We start from the raw sequence: 15,171 nt of genomic DNA, 5'->3' as shown, positions 1-15,171 counted from the left end.
TTTTTATTGAATTTTATGATTAGATAGTATCTTCTAAGTCTAAGTCACTGGGTTGACCCAGAACATCAACCTTTGATAAAAGCAGAGGGAGGTGTATTTTTTCTCAACTCTTGGCCAAACTCCATTATTATAATTACACAATCTTCCATTTACCAACCCATTTGTTTTTTACAGAGGGGAAATCTGAGGTTAAGTGAAGGGAAGTGACTTGTGTCCAAGGTCATAAGTATAGCAAATAACAGGTGGTAAGTAGTAGGTCCTTTGATTCCAAATTAAAATGTTTTTTATACTATGCTGAGTCCTCACACAATATCCAGAGTGGTTCTTAGGGGGTGGCCCCTGGAGAGAAGAGTGCTCTGTCCCATTGGCAGCAGAGAATTTGCTTTTGTTCTAGGCTTTGTTCCTAGTCAACTCTCATCCTGCAGTCATTTAGAGTTTCTTCACAAGACCCTTGTGGAGTAAGGCAGGCATTATTATTTTCATTTTACCAATATGGAAAATGAAGTTCAGAAAAGGGAAAGGGGGCGGCCAGGTAGCACAGCGAGTAAGAGCTCCGGCTCCAGTGTTGAGAAGACCTGGAGATCGAATCCCGGGCTCAGACACTTAGCACCCACCCAGAAACACCAACATAGTTCCTGAAAGTGGAGAGTGGCAGGATCTCTGACTGAAACTCAGGTCTTCTGACACCAAATCCAGTGATCTTTCCACTCTGGTAGCATGTTGCCCATTCCTTTTGGTAACTGGGGACTATTGACTTTTCCTTTTGGTTCTACTGTTGATCTGTAGTACTGGTTGCTGTTTTCTTGATGGGTAATTTGGGTGAAGAGAATACATGGGAGAAGAGGGTTATGACTTATGATATGGATATTTAGTTGAAATATGTTTTCTCTTTGATTTTCAGGGACTACTTTTTTCTCAGGATTAGATTCTTTTGAGGTCATGTCTGGGACTCCTTTCAGATCCTGCTTCAGGTCTAACTGCAGGGAGAAGTTGAACTTGCTTCTCCAGAAAGATGCTTCCTTTTCCTTTAACTCAGAACTTCCCAAGACCCCATCTAGCAAGTTCCTTGTTGATTCTGGAAACCTCAGTTCTTTAACAGGGTAAATCTGTTTTGTACTACTGCCCTTTACTATTTCTTATATTCTATCCAGATAGCTCATATTTGGAGTTACTGGTTCCTGAATCCTCTCCCTCATCATCTGTATTTAATCAGGTGGCAAGTTTTGTTGATTCTGCCTATGCAGCAACTCTTTCATTTCCTCCTTTTTCTCCTTCTAGACCATTTCAGTTGGAATTCAGAAACTTATTGCCTCTGGCCTGGACTATTGCAATATTCAAATCAAATCAACAAATATTTAGTAAGTTCCTGTAGTGCCATGCAATGTGTTAATCAATGGAGATTCAATGAAAAGCAAAAACTGGCTCCACAGTCAAGGAATTCACAGTCTAATGGGGAATAAAAAAATGAAAATAACTATGTACAAACAAGATATATATATATATATATATATATATATGTATACACGATGTAAATTGTCAATAATTTCAGAGAGAAACCAGAGGCAGAGATGAAGAGGGAGTGTCCCAAGCATAAGAAACAGCCAGTAAAAATGCAATGAATTTGGGATTTGGAGTGTCAAGTGGGAGGAATAGCTAGGAGGCCAGATATTCATGGATTGTAGAGTATGTGATAGGGAGTAAGGTGTAAGAAGACTGGAAAGGTTAAAAAGGGCTTAGAAGCCAAGCAGACACTTTTTGTATTTGGTTCTGTAGGTTACAAGGAACCATTACAGCTTATTGAATGGGGAGATGACATAGTCTGACCTGCTCCTTAGATGCTTTGGGGACTGGGAGGATGAGAGATTTGAGATCAGGATGGCCAGTCTTCTGTTGGCTGTTGTGATAGTCTAGGTGTGAGGTGAAGGAGGCCACAAAAGGGAGGGGAGAGAAAGGATGATAGCTATCTGGGATGGACAGATCAAGTGTAATAGCATCTTAATTCCCTCATCTCCATTCCATTCTCCTCCTATCTGCCAGATTGGTATTTTTAACATGTAGATCTGATCTCATTACTTCCCTTCTTCAAAATCTCCAACCCTATATCCTCTAAGATAAAATGTAAAATCCTCAGTTTTGTGGTTAATGTTTTATAAATCTTGGAATTACTCTTATATGCATTTTATTTACTTAGCCATGTATGTATTGTATCACCTTGAGACAATGTAAGCTCCTTGAGAGTTGCCCCACCTTTTTTTCTTTATATTCTAGAGGTCTGACCCAGTGCCTTGCTCATAGCAAAGGCTTGATGTTTGTTGAGTTGAATTGAATTGAATCCTAGTGCAGTATGATATTGAGGGAGAAGTGTTTAGTAATCAAGTAAGAGTTACTAACCATTAGAATAGTGAAGAGATGAGAGTTTTTCTTAGTTTTGTCATCCAATTCAGTTTTTTTGTTCTTGGGTAGTTCTATGAACTTTGGAGAGCCAATAATATGATCTGATTTTGGACAGTGACCATTTTTTTTGGTTATTTTTTTGTTTCAAATAAACTTTAAAGTCAATCTTCCCCTCTACTCGTCTCCCCACTGAGCAAGCTAAAAACAAACAAAACCCTCAATATAAATCTACATAATTCAATAAAATAAATTCCTATATTTTCCATGTCTAAAAATGTATGTCTTTTTCTCTGTGTATTTTAAGTTTATCACTTCTTTGTCAGGAGGTAAGTGCCATGTTTCATCTTCATTGATCAGAATTCTAATGTCATTCAAAGTTTTACCCTATAATGTTATCAACATATAAAATTGTTCTTCTAGTTCTGCTTACTTTGCTCTGCATTTGTTCATAAAAGTCTTTGTAATTCCCTCTGACCTTGTCTATCTCATCATTTCTTATGGAATAGTTACATTCCATTATAGTCACATCCAATAATTTGTTTCACCATTCCCCACTAGAAGGACAGTCCCTTACTTTCCAATGTTTGGCAATAAATGTTTTTGTGTAAATAGATTCTCTTCTTTCTTTGATTTTACCAAAACTGGTTCTTATATAGCATCTCTACATCCACTGTACACAGAGATACTTTGGAGTGTTACAAAATAAGATATTGACACAGGCCCTACCTTTGAAGAAGTTCCATTCTAACAAGGATTTTGATGTTGTTGTTTTTTAATGAAAGCAGAGCAACCCCAAAGTGTTGTCTTGACTTGTCAGATATTAGCATTGAGGAGACGGCTGCCATCCAACTTGCCACATCGCCAGACTTCAATGAAACTGGTAAGAAGAGGGGCAAAAAGACTTCTGTGGGAAGGATAGTTTAATTATATCTAAGGAGAGAAGAGAAGAACTAAGATAGGAAAAGTTGGTAAAGGAACTTGAAAAAAAAATTAGAAATTTTATCTGAGGGGAATTAGGGAGATACTCTGAAATATTTTGACATACTCAAAGCAGTCCTAAGAAGGGATTATAATAACAATACTTGTGGCACTAACTCAAGGGAGAGAGTCCAGTTTTTTTTTGATTGGTTGATAGTGGGAAGCCAGTGACCCAGGTGAGATTTGGTTTAGTGCTCTAGTCTAGTTTCTAAAGAACTGAGGAGATCTATAGCAAAGAGACTCCCCCCCCCCCGCTTTTTTTAAACCAAAACTTGATGTTTGTGGAAGGTCTCTGTCCTCTAGACTGAAGATTTATTTTCTTCAACATTCATCTCAGTATGTGATCTACTCTTAGATTTCCTGAATTCTATAGCTTCCTTTCCTTCCCGTGGAAAACATCCATAGTTGTTTCTAAGGCTTTTTCTTTTGATAACACACTTAGAAATTTCCAAGTTTACCATGGAATACCTAGTTGGGGGAAGAAGGGTGTTAGATGAAATTTGTAAATGATGAAAATTGGTCATTTGTTAAACTTTTATCAAAAGTCTGCCACATGCCAGGCACCATATTAGGTGCTAGAAATACTGGTATAAAAAGGATACTCCCTATTGTCAAGGACCTCACATTTTGTGATGTGGGTAGTGCTGTGTTTGGGAACTCAGTCTTTGAAAATAACGGGTATGCTGATAAGGCAGGGAGACCTATATACATAGAACATAGCAATAGTAATCATTTAGTTGTTTTGAATTGGACTGCCTCTGAACAATTACAGGCTACTTGTACTTGACTGACTCCTAATTTGTTCCCCATTTAAGAGGGTGAATTATCAGTGTTGATCTGAAAATTTGGTTAAAAGAGGCAAACAAGCTAGGTGATATGTAAATTCACATTGTTTATTTCCTTAAAGTTAGCAAACATGTAGGTACAAGGAGACAGAATGTGAATTCTGACCGTCTGATAAAAGAATGACCAGCCTTAAATATGTTTTAGAACAATCCCAACTCAGGGTCTCTATGTCACTCATATTTATGATCTCTATATATGTTTAACCATATTATGGGAAAGGAATTTTCTTAATTGAATAGGTGGTATATACAATAAGATAAGAGAGTTGTCAAAGTATTAATTGAAAATTACAACCCAGAATATCTGCCATTAGCATGCCATAACATAGCATATGTCCATAAAATATTAAGATAAGAAAAAGTCCCATTATTCAAGATAGTGTCTTGAGTTAAGGGTTTCATCCTTAATGGCCATAAACAGAGGAAAAAAATGCTCTTAAGTCAGCCCCATCTGGCCTTGTTGACATAGGAAGAGGTATTCTCTGAGTTTACTCAGAGAACAAAGGGATATCTGGTAGGTTGAGGCTCCTCTTCTGGTTGATTAGTTCAGGCTCTGGCCCTTATTGAGGTTCAAATGATATTAAATGATTATCATCAGTGATATAGATTAAAAATGGGAGTAGCACATGGGCAAAGAAAGGAGGAACTCATGAGGAAAACTAGCTTGTTGTGACATACATACCATTGACATCTTTATGGTGTACTAATGTGCCTCAGTACTGTTGTTTGAAAGCACCGAGCCAGAAGATTTTGCCAGCTTGTCATTGACTCTTCTTGACTGGTTACAGGTAATTTGGATTCCTCAGGACCTCGGGAAGTATGGCTAGCTGAAATGTAAGTTACTACTCCTGGAACTATCTCTGCCCTCAAGATTTTTTAAACACACCAAGTTATCTATGGGACAGCTTGGATTTTATCTTTTTCAGGCATTTTGTAAAATGAAGAAATTTTCCTTTTAGGTTGTAGGTGTTCTTTATGGCCTAAATGCTTTTCTCTTTTCAAGTTTTCCCACTCCTGAAACAGGACATAATTAAAATATTGATGTCATAAGAATGCAATAAAATGAAAGATATAGCATATATGCAGTGTGGAAAAGACTGCAAATCTTTTTATTTGTAGATACAAAATAGCCATTGGTGTCATAATATCTTTGAATATGAAAGACAGTGTTATACTTGAATTTACATATGGATTATCTGGAGTAAATTTTAGTAGCAAATCAGTTTCCTTCCCCTTGCTACCTGGGCATATTCCAGGTGACCTTCCCTTATTATTTAGTGGGGTGTACTCAACAAATGCAAAATAATTACATTGGCAAGAGCAGAGGAGTTGAATTCAGAGGATTCAGAAGGATCTGGGTTGAAAACCTGTTTCTACTATCTACAATCTATGTGACCTAGAGCAATTTACTTAACTTGTCTGCACCTTATGTAAGATTAGGAGGGTGGACCAAATTATTTCTAAGATCTCTTACCTCCCTTGGCCCTATGAACCTTTACATTTCACTTGGCTGCTTCTCCAGTGGGCAGTGGGCAAAGGGATCAACATGTTTGGATCCCTTCAAAGCTTGCCACTTAATTATTTAGGTGAACTGTATACTATTTTTCAGTACACTGAGTTTTTATTAGCACATATGAAAATACTGATTTTTCCCCTCATTTATTTTACATATCCAACCCATGTACTATAGACAAGTCTGGCTTAAAATGTGAAGAATTCAGGCAAAAGGCCAAATATAAGATTGGAGTAGATGGTAATAGTATAGAGACAAGAAAGAAAATATATGAAAAATTATAAGCCCAATTCTGTTTGCATAAACAGTGGTGGAGATCTGGCCTTGGTCAGGGAAACCTACATTCAGATTCTGCCACTGACACAGAATAGCATGTGTGACCTTGAGCAAGTCACTTAACCTATCCCTGCCCCAGTCAGCTCTTGAAGACTGTAAATTGGTGAGCAACTTGTGACCTGAATTGTAGAAGTTTCCTCACTGAGTATTTCATACACCAATGAAATAACAAGTCCAGTTTAAAAAAAAAAAGATGATTCAGACTGAGTCATCATTGAGACATATCTATGCATATAGTTTTGCAAATGAAATGATGAGAGGAAAGAATACTTGAGAATAGTCTAATCCCCCAGATATCACATATAATACTACCATATCAGGTGATGACCAAGGAAGTGGCTAGGTTAGGTCCATAGTACCTAGGATAGAAGGAAAAGGAAGCATTTTGGAATTTCCCAAATAATAAAAGAAGAGGAGATTGGTTGCGGGGGAGGGGGGGGAGTAGGAGGGGGGAGGGGGGGAGGATTCACTCATGTCTAATTTGTCCTTTGCAGGGATCATCCTCAGCACATTAGGAAATGCATCCCTGTGAGTATAAGCTTTTTATGAGGTTTGTTTTTCTTAGGAGATGGGGGCTGGGCACTCTAACCAGATTGTAACTCTAGAATGCTGCACGTGGGTCAGCATCCCTAGAAAGCTGTCCTTTGGATCACTTCCAGGCCCAGCTGCTGTGTAGCACTCCCAGTGCTCTTGGTTCCTTCTGCCAAAAGACAGATGCAACAGGTAGCTCCTCTTCAGACAAAGAAAATGTAAGTATTCAGTGTGAACAGGATAGGGACTCAGGCAGTTTGCTCAAAACTGACTGGTTTGGGGTTTTTGCTGGGTCCCTTTTTTCCAAGCATTTTGGGGAAGGAGAGGTTCTCTAATCACTTTCCCTTGGGTGGAAATACCCATTAGTAACTGTGTGAGCATGGTGCTGCATAAGTTGCTGAATGGAGGAGTGCCTGGCGAGCTTACCATCCCTGCATCCCTGTTCCCTGTATTAGCTGGAGATGGACACTAGCAAATAGAAGACACCTTTGTTTGCTGCTAATCTTTTCTGCTTCTAAGGACATATAAGGGATTCTCCGTGTGTCCTGCCTCTGACACATATTGGCTGTGTGACTCTGGGCAAGTCACTTAACTCCCCAGTACTTGAGGCAATTCTTGAATATGACACAATGAAATAAACCTTTTTTTAAGCACTTAACATGTGACAGGCACCATGCTAAACTCTGGACACAAATAACAAAAAGGAAGATAGTCTGGGCCCTCCAGGAGCTAACTGTTGAATTAGGGAAAACAGCTTTTAAAAGGAAGCTAAAAGGGGGTGGGGGAGGAGGAGGAGAAGGTACCTGGTATGGAGGCATGATGATTGTGGAACCGAATCCAAGGAGAGCTAGTGGGAAATAAAGAGTCAGCTAGGGGTGGCTAGGTGGCGCAGTGAATAGACCACCAGCTCTGGAGTCAGGAGGACCTGAGTAAAAATCCAGCCTTAGACACTTAACACAGAACTACCCATGTGACCTTGGGCAAGTAACTTAACCCCAATTGCTCTGCCTTCCCCCCTTCAAAAAAAGAAAAATCTTAAAAAAAAAAAGTCCACTGGGCTTCTTCTGAACCTTCTTTAAACGGACCTGCCTTGGTAGGGGGTTTTTTCATCTGTGAATTCCTTACATTAGTGAAATAACAGGGCTAATCCCTATCCCTATATTCTTTTTAGTTTTTAAATTTGCACTTGAACCCTTTCCCTCTGCACATCACTGCTGCTGGCAGCTAAAATCTCATGTTCATTCAGTTGTTTAGAGTGCTCACTGTACTGGAAGGTGAGCCAATACAGAAAAGTGGGTTAACAGTGGTCTAACTTAGTCACAGACACTGCTTGCTGTGACCTAACACGCAGATTTGACTTTTTTTTTCTTCAAGCTTGTGCTAATGAAGCTATGTCTTCTCTACCAGGATCCCAAGCACAAATCTTTATTCTACTATTTCCACAGTTCTATGAACATTAAGCTAATTGTTGGCTCCCCAGAGTGTCTTAACTAGTACCTCTTTCATTCATTTCCCAAGGCAGTGTCTTTGATCTCAAACTTTCTCATCCTTTTCTTTTCTTAGAGTTCCTTTTTGCTCCATCTTTTCAGCAGGTTCTTTCTTTCATTCTCTCCTTTCTCCTACCAGGCACCCTTCCTTTTTTTTTTTAGGGCAGTTGGGGTTAAGTGACTTGCCCAAAGTCACAAGGCTAGTAAGTGTGTCAAGTGTCTGAGGTCAGATTTGAACTCAGGTCTTCCTAACTCTAGGGCCAGTGCTCTATTTACTGTGCCACCTAGCTGTCCCGACCCTTCCTTTCTGTAGCCTTATTTAGCCTGTGAGTATGTCACTCTGTCATGATAAAATCAGCATCCAAAATGTACTCACATCCCATAGTATCATAATTTTCATCTACAGAACAAAAAGATGTGTTTCAAATCTTTATATGCTGTGGAAGATGGGGAAGAAGAATTTGTTCCATCATTGAGTCAAATGAGATGCAGGTATCAAGCCTGCTAACACCTTTCTTTCACTCTCTTCCACTAAACACCAGCTCTTCTTTTTTGTGTAGGAGAACAGCTTTCTGGAATACCCTACATTTAGGTCCTTAAGGCTTCAAGAAAGATCAAGAAAACCCCTCTTGTCTCCTCTTTCTCTACTGGTAAGTGTTAGCCTTCTGGGCCCTATGGCACTTCTTGGAAGACTTGGACTCATTACACATGTAGTTATTCCAAAGCGGACTGGGGGGTGGTGAAGACTGATAGAGCAAACAGGTTAGACAAAACAGATCTTTATTGAAACAACTGCCATCAGCTTGAATCACGTCTCAGAATCAATAAGGATCCAAAATAACAGAGAACCATCTTATACCTTTCAGCCTTAATTTAAAGTAAAGTAAAGTGCCTCATAGATGGGGAAATGATCTAGATTGTGATTTTATTTTATTTTTAGACTGATTTTCTCCTGAGGGATAGATTAAGTTAATTATTTATTATCATTCTCTCACATTTTCTTTGGATCAGAATCCAAACTTTGTATTAGTTCCAGCCCAAAGGAAAAGTGGCCACACATATTTTAGGTGGCTAGTGGAGTTATGCTTCAGATTTTAGGTCTCTGGCTGGGCCAGTTGGTTTCTTACAATATCATTTTTTCTTGACAGGATACTAGAAACTCTGTGGAAGGGGAAATGAATGATCTGGGAAGCCCCATTACCAGGATTCCGCTGCCTCAGTATGGGGAGGAAGGCTGTGCAGGGGAGATTTCACTTGAGTTAATGGATGTTTTCCCGAAAGAGCAAGAAGTCAAGGTAAACACTCTTAAAAGTACAGTGACAGGAGGGCTAGAGAACCTGGGTTTAGGTCTTGGCCTTGTCCCTTACTGCATCTATAATCTTGGGCCAAAGCTCCTCTTATTTAAAAGGTGGAAATTCAACTACATGATGGCTCTGAATCTTTCATCCTATGGTTCTACAATGTCTTAAGACATGTTTACTGTGGTTAGAGTTAATACTGTGGGCATTTTACTTAGACATCATTTACTTTAATGGGGAACAGCGTGAGGATAATCCTCCAGTCAGAGGCCTGGCTTCTGATCCCTCTTCTGATGTATCAGCTGTGTGACCTTGGACAGGCCACTTAACCTCTGTGGGCCTCACCTTTCTCATCTACAAAAGGAAGGGTTTGAACTCGATGGCCCCTGAGGTCCCTTCCAGTCTTAGATCTATGACACTATGACTCAGAGAGTCCCAGGATTCACATATATAATCTGACTCAGATAAAATCCTTAGTCTTACCAATTCTGATTTGTCATTAGTCCAGGAATTGCAGTAATAAATGGAATGTATAGAGGGGTTATGCCCAGGAGGATTCCCTCTTGAATCCTTCTTCGATTTCCTTAAGTATTTAAGGTTCACTTTACAAAGTTAACCACCTTTTAACTATGTTAAGGCAGATGAAACCTTTGTTTAGGGATGTTGAGTTTTTTTTTTTTTGTAACATATGAACTTTCCTTGTTCTGGTCATCACTGAGTCCACTCCACCTTGAAGATAAACTTTCCTCCCAAGGTAGTTGTTTAAATCAGAAGAGCTGTATAGGTCACTAAGGGAGGCAGGGTCCATTGGAGGAAGGGGTCAAGGACCAAATGCTCTTCCAGACTTTTATTTCTACCCCCCAGTTGAGCCCTTGCCTTCTCCACAAGGGACAGACACTCAGCGTTGCTAGAGTCAACTCTTTCCCCACATATTCCTCTGCCTGCACTTTCACAGTCCATGCAACTCACGTTACTAATTAAGAACACAATCCTGGTTTCCTTTGCCACATAGTGACGGTTTCTTTACTGTTCCATGGCTTTGCCATTGCTGCTCTCCTGCTGCTGGCTCCCATTACTGAGGCTTCCTTGGCTTGGCTCATTGGAAGCTCACTGCTGCCTCCATCCATTGTTGTCTCTGATGTCACAGACCAAATGATCTCTTACTGTACGAAGGACCTTGTAGGGAACACATACAGATGAAGGCTTGTCTCTAAGACCCAAGTCCCCATGACTAGCTTCCCTCTGTCTCTCCAGGCTCATCTTGTCCCTTTTTAAAGGTAATGTTTAGAGGCAGCTAGGTGGCATAGTGGATAGAGCACTAGGCCTGGAGTCTGGAGGGCCTGAATTCAAATTCTGCTTCAGACACTATACTTACTAGCTGTGTGACCCTGGGTAAGTCACTTAATCCCAGTTGCTGAGTAGGGTGGGATTGGGTGGAATTTATGCCTAGAGGTAAGAAATCCACTAGTTTTAAACATTTCACATGGTTTCAGACCTTTTCAATGTATTAATCAGTTGTGCTGATTTTTTTTTACATTTTAAAAAGTACTATTATATGGGATGACTCTTGGAGAGAGAGAATAGGGATAAGTATGATGGTGTAAGAAATAAAAGACTGGGACGGCCAGGTGGCTCAGTGAATAGAGCACCGGCCCTGGAGTCAGGAGGACCTGAGTTCAAATCCAGCCTCAGACACTTAACACAAAAGCTAAGCCGTGTGACCTTGGGCAAGTCACTTAACCCCAATTGCCCTCCCAAAAAAAAAAAAGAAATAGAAGACTTCAATAAAAACTTACTTTAAAAAAAGGCTACATCCATGGGTAGAGCTCAGGTTTTAACTTCAGGAATGAGATAATTATTGGTCAAGTGCTCAACATAAAATAGTTGAGCAGTATATGCAATCAAAGTTAAGGAGGGAGTCATGTAGGGGCGGCTAAGTGACGAAGTGAATAGAGCACTAGCTCTGGAGTCAGGAGGACCTGGGTTTGGATCCGGCCTCAGACACTTAACAAAAAAATAGCTGTGTGACCTTGGGCAAGTCACTTAACCCCAATTACCCTCCCCTCCCAAAAAGGAGGGAGTCATATACAGGCATACCTTGTTTTATTGTGCTTTACCTTATTGTACCTTATAGATATCGTGTTTTTTTTTACAAATTGAAGGTTTGTGGCAACCTTGCATTGAAAAAGTCTATCAGCACCATTTTTCCAACAGTATGTGCTCAAATTGTATCTCTGCATCACATTTTGGTAATTCTTGCAATATTTCTAAATTTTCCACTATAATTATATCTGTTATAGTGATTTGTAATCAGTGATCTTTGATGTTACTATTGTAATTGTTTTGGGATATCATACACCACGGCAAACTTAATAAATATTGTGTGTGTTCTGACTGTTCCACCAACAGGCCATGCCTCCATCTCTGTCCCTTTCCCATGGCCTCTCTGTTCCCTGAGACAAAACAATATTGAAACTAGGCCAATTAATAACCTGACAGTGGTCCTCTATGTGTTCAAGTGAAAGGAAGAGTCACATGTCTCTCAATTTAAATAAAAAACTAGAAATGATTAGGCTTAAAGAGGAAGACTTGTCAAAAGCCAAAATACACCAAAAGCTAGGCCACCGTTCTGATTAGTCAGCAGCCATCAACATCAAGCAAAAAGATCAGATGATGGTTAGCATTTTTTAGCAATAAAGTATTTTTTAATTAAGATATGTACATTGGTTTTTTAGACATAATAATATTGCACACTTAATAGACTACAGTATAGTATACACATAACTTTTATATGCACTGGGAAATAAAATTTGTGTAACTCACTTTATTGCAATCTTTACTTCATTGCAGTGGTCTAGAACAGAACCTGAAATATCTCCAAAGTGTGCCTGTAAGGGAACTAACAGAGCCTGTAAGTGGGAATGGTTGTATAATTGGAAGCTCCCATGAGGGTAGAAAAGAGTGCTTTAAGGGGTGTTGGGAGAAGGAAAAGAGAGAGAGTATGTAACAAATATGTAATCAGAGACAGGGAACATTCAATTTAAGATCATGGTAGTGTGGTAGTGCTGTGTGATGACAAGGTCTAGTGTACCAGGCTAGTGGGTGTCACTAGCTTCCTGAAGGGTTGGACATGACAGAACAATACTGATTTTTTTTTGATAGAAGTTAGAGATGAAGCTTTATAGAGGGAGTAAAAGAGGATAAGAGATTGTGAAACTGAGGGGTCAGCTGGGCGGTCACTAGGGATGATAGTAGGGTTCAAGACAGAGAAGAGAAAGGTGAACCAGGGTGTTAAAAGTCTGACAGAAGTAGAAATAGGTCCAGGGAAGAAGTAGACAGTGGCACTGGCAGTAGCAATTTGGATAGCATGATGAAGCTGAATGTCGTGGACTTGAGATGAAAAGAAGCAAAGAGCATAGTGGATCATTATTATTTCTTCACGAAACTTTTATTAAGCACCTGCTATGTGCCTTATGTTATACTAGGAACTGGAGAAGGTGGAAAGATAAGTAAGATATTGGTCAGTGTCTTAACTCTTAATGAATGATCTAGAATATTCTTCATGACCAGTTTAGGTACAAGTTTTATTCTGATTTTGTTAGTCATGGGAAAATATGATGCTTAAAGTGGAGAGGTGCAGTATAGGTGATGAGGATTGACAATGACCTTCCTAAAGTTAGGATAAACATTCTTTAGGATTTGCTGATAATGAATACATCTGGTGTTTTGAAAATGTAGAAACATAGTAGTAAGTTTGGATTAATTAGTATAAGTTGGAAGCCATTAGTAGGCAGAGGGAAAAAAATGAAGCAAGCTTTTATTTAGTATTACTGTATGATGTCTACACTCCAAACCTGCCCTGTGTACCGCCTATCATATACCTTCTCTTTGATAGCCCATCAAAATCTCAAATTCAGCATGTCCGAAAAGGAACTTCCTTCTATTCCATCCAAACCCACTCTCCCTCCAAAATTTCGCTTATTTCTGTTGAGGGTATTACCATTCTTCTAGTCACCCAGGTGTGCAACCTCAGTGTCCTCCTTGACTCTCCTTCCCTCCCATTCACAAACACCAAATTCAATCAGTTGTCAGATCTTGCCAATTCTACCTTTACAACATCTTGGACTTCTGATCTTTACTCACATGATAACCACCTTAATTTAGGCCCTCATTACTTCTTGCCTGGACTACTGTAGCAACCTCCTAATTGGTCTCCTTTCTCTTTTCTGTCTAGTTGACTCTTTACACAGCCTCAAACTATATTATAAAACAGTAGTCATCAAAAACATCTAGTCTTGGTTAAAAAAGAGAGGGAGATCAATGGAACAGACTAGACAAGAAAGAATCAGAAACAACGGAACTCAGTAAACCAGTGTTTGATAAAGTGGAAAACATAAATTACCTAGGAAAGAAGTCCCTATTTGATAAAAAACTGGAAAAACTGGAAGGTAGTCTGGCAGAAATTAGGCTTAGACTACCACATTTCATAGTGATTTAACCTTAATATTAAAGTTTATACTTTAAAGTTAGGAGAGAAGCAGATCATATATTTCTCACAGCTATCGATAGGAAATGGATTCCTTTTTTTGAAAAAATTTACTATTTTATTTTTCTCCAATTACATATAAAAATAAGGAAAGGGATTCTTAACCAAATAAAAGATTGAGGCAGTTCACAAGAGATAAATAGATAACTTTGATTTTTACATGAAACTTAAAAGCTTCTGTACAGATATAACCTTTCATCTAGGATGAGAAGTGGTCAAATAGTGTAAAAAAAAAAGTTGTATTGAACTTCTCTGACAAGAATTTGGCATCTAACCTACATGAACAATTAACAAATGTATAAGAGCAATAGCTATTCCTTAATAGTCAAAGAATAGGAACATACATTTCTCAAAAGAATTGCAATGTATTAGCAACCACATGAAAGAATGCTCCAAATCACCAATAATAAGAGAAATTCAAATCTAGACAACCCTGAGATTTTACTTAGCATTCTGCAGTTTGGCAAAGGTGACAAAAAATGGCAATAGTCAATGTTGGAGGAGTTGTGGAATGAGATGCACACTAATGTGTTGTTGGTGGAACTGTGAATTGGTATAATCATTTTGGAAAATCCTTTGGAATTATGTGAAGTGACTGAAATGTCGATACTCTTGCTCAGAGATCCCATTATTGGGCTTGTATTCCAAGGAAGCTTTGGATAAAAAGAAATCCCTCATATATGACAAAATATTCGTAGCAGTACTTTTTGTGATAGCGAAGAATTGGAAATAAAGTACATGTCCATTGACTGGGGAATGACTAAACAAATTGTGGTACATGAATGTAATGGGATATTGCTGTCCTGTAAAAAAATGATGTGTGTGATGAATGTTGAGAAGCAGAGGAAGATCCAACTGAACTGATGTAAAGTGAAGTAGGCAGGGCCAAGAAAACTGTGTACATAATGATTATCCAGCAAGTGCAACTGGAAACAACAACCCCAGGCAAAAGAAATAAAAGTGAGTGTTGCAAAATTATAGAGATCAAGCAAGACTCAAATTGAAGAGGTCTTGAGACCTATCCTTCTGAAGGTGTGGGGAAGGCCACAGGTTTGCACATGGCTTTAGACTTGTTCGTGAATTGACTGGTTATACTGATTAAAAAAATTACAATTTGTTATACGAGACAACTTTCTGGGAGGGTGAGGAATACTTGGGAAAACAAAAGAAATAACTTTTAAGAGAGAGATTGTTGGTAACCTTGGAGAGAGCAGTTTCAGTGGAATGGTGGGATTGAAACACA

The 15,171-nt window shown here is 39.0% G+C and overlaps 1 protein-coding gene across 4 annotated transcripts in view; it reads left to right on the top strand.

Annotated features, from left to right (window-relative positions):
• Positions 1 to 15,171, top strand: part of CDC25C (cell division cycle 25C) — a 38,249-nt gene that overhangs the window by 1,692 nt on the left and 21,386 nt on the right. For 2 of the 4 annotated variants that reach the window (XM_069104297.1, XM_069104295.1), the window contains exons 2-8: positions 902 to 1,100; positions 3,177 to 3,274; positions 5,006 to 5,051; positions 6,561 to 6,594; positions 6,726 to 6,815; positions 8,645 to 8,734; positions 9,233 to 9,379. In XM_069104297.1, coding sequence (XP_068960398.1) covers positions 940 to 1,100; positions 3,177 to 3,274; positions 5,006 to 5,051; positions 6,561 to 6,594; positions 6,726 to 6,815; positions 8,645 to 8,734; positions 9,233 to 9,379 — 666 coding nt within the window. In that variant the 5' untranslated portion in view covers positions 902 to 939. Of the gene's footprint in view, positions 1 to 174; positions 246 to 901; positions 1,101 to 3,176; positions 3,275 to 5,005; positions 5,052 to 6,560; positions 6,595 to 6,725; positions 6,816 to 8,644; positions 8,735 to 9,232; positions 9,380 to 15,171 lie in introns of all 4 variants that reach the window. The other 2 variants (XM_069104298.1, XM_069104296.1) reach the window with 2 other exon arrangements.

The sequence above is a fragment of the Petaurus breviceps genome, unplaced genomic scaffold, assembly GCF_028583685.1.
Source record: "Petaurus breviceps papuanus isolate PSGF00001 unplaced genomic scaffold, PetGlider_PUasm1.0 685, whole genome shotgun sequence".
NCBI classification, from domain to species: Eukaryota; Metazoa; Chordata; class Mammalia; order Diprotodontia; family Petauridae; genus Petaurus; species Petaurus breviceps.
The sequence above is the reverse complement of the archived record's forward strand: the minus strand, read 5'-3'. Positions and strand labels throughout refer to the sequence as shown.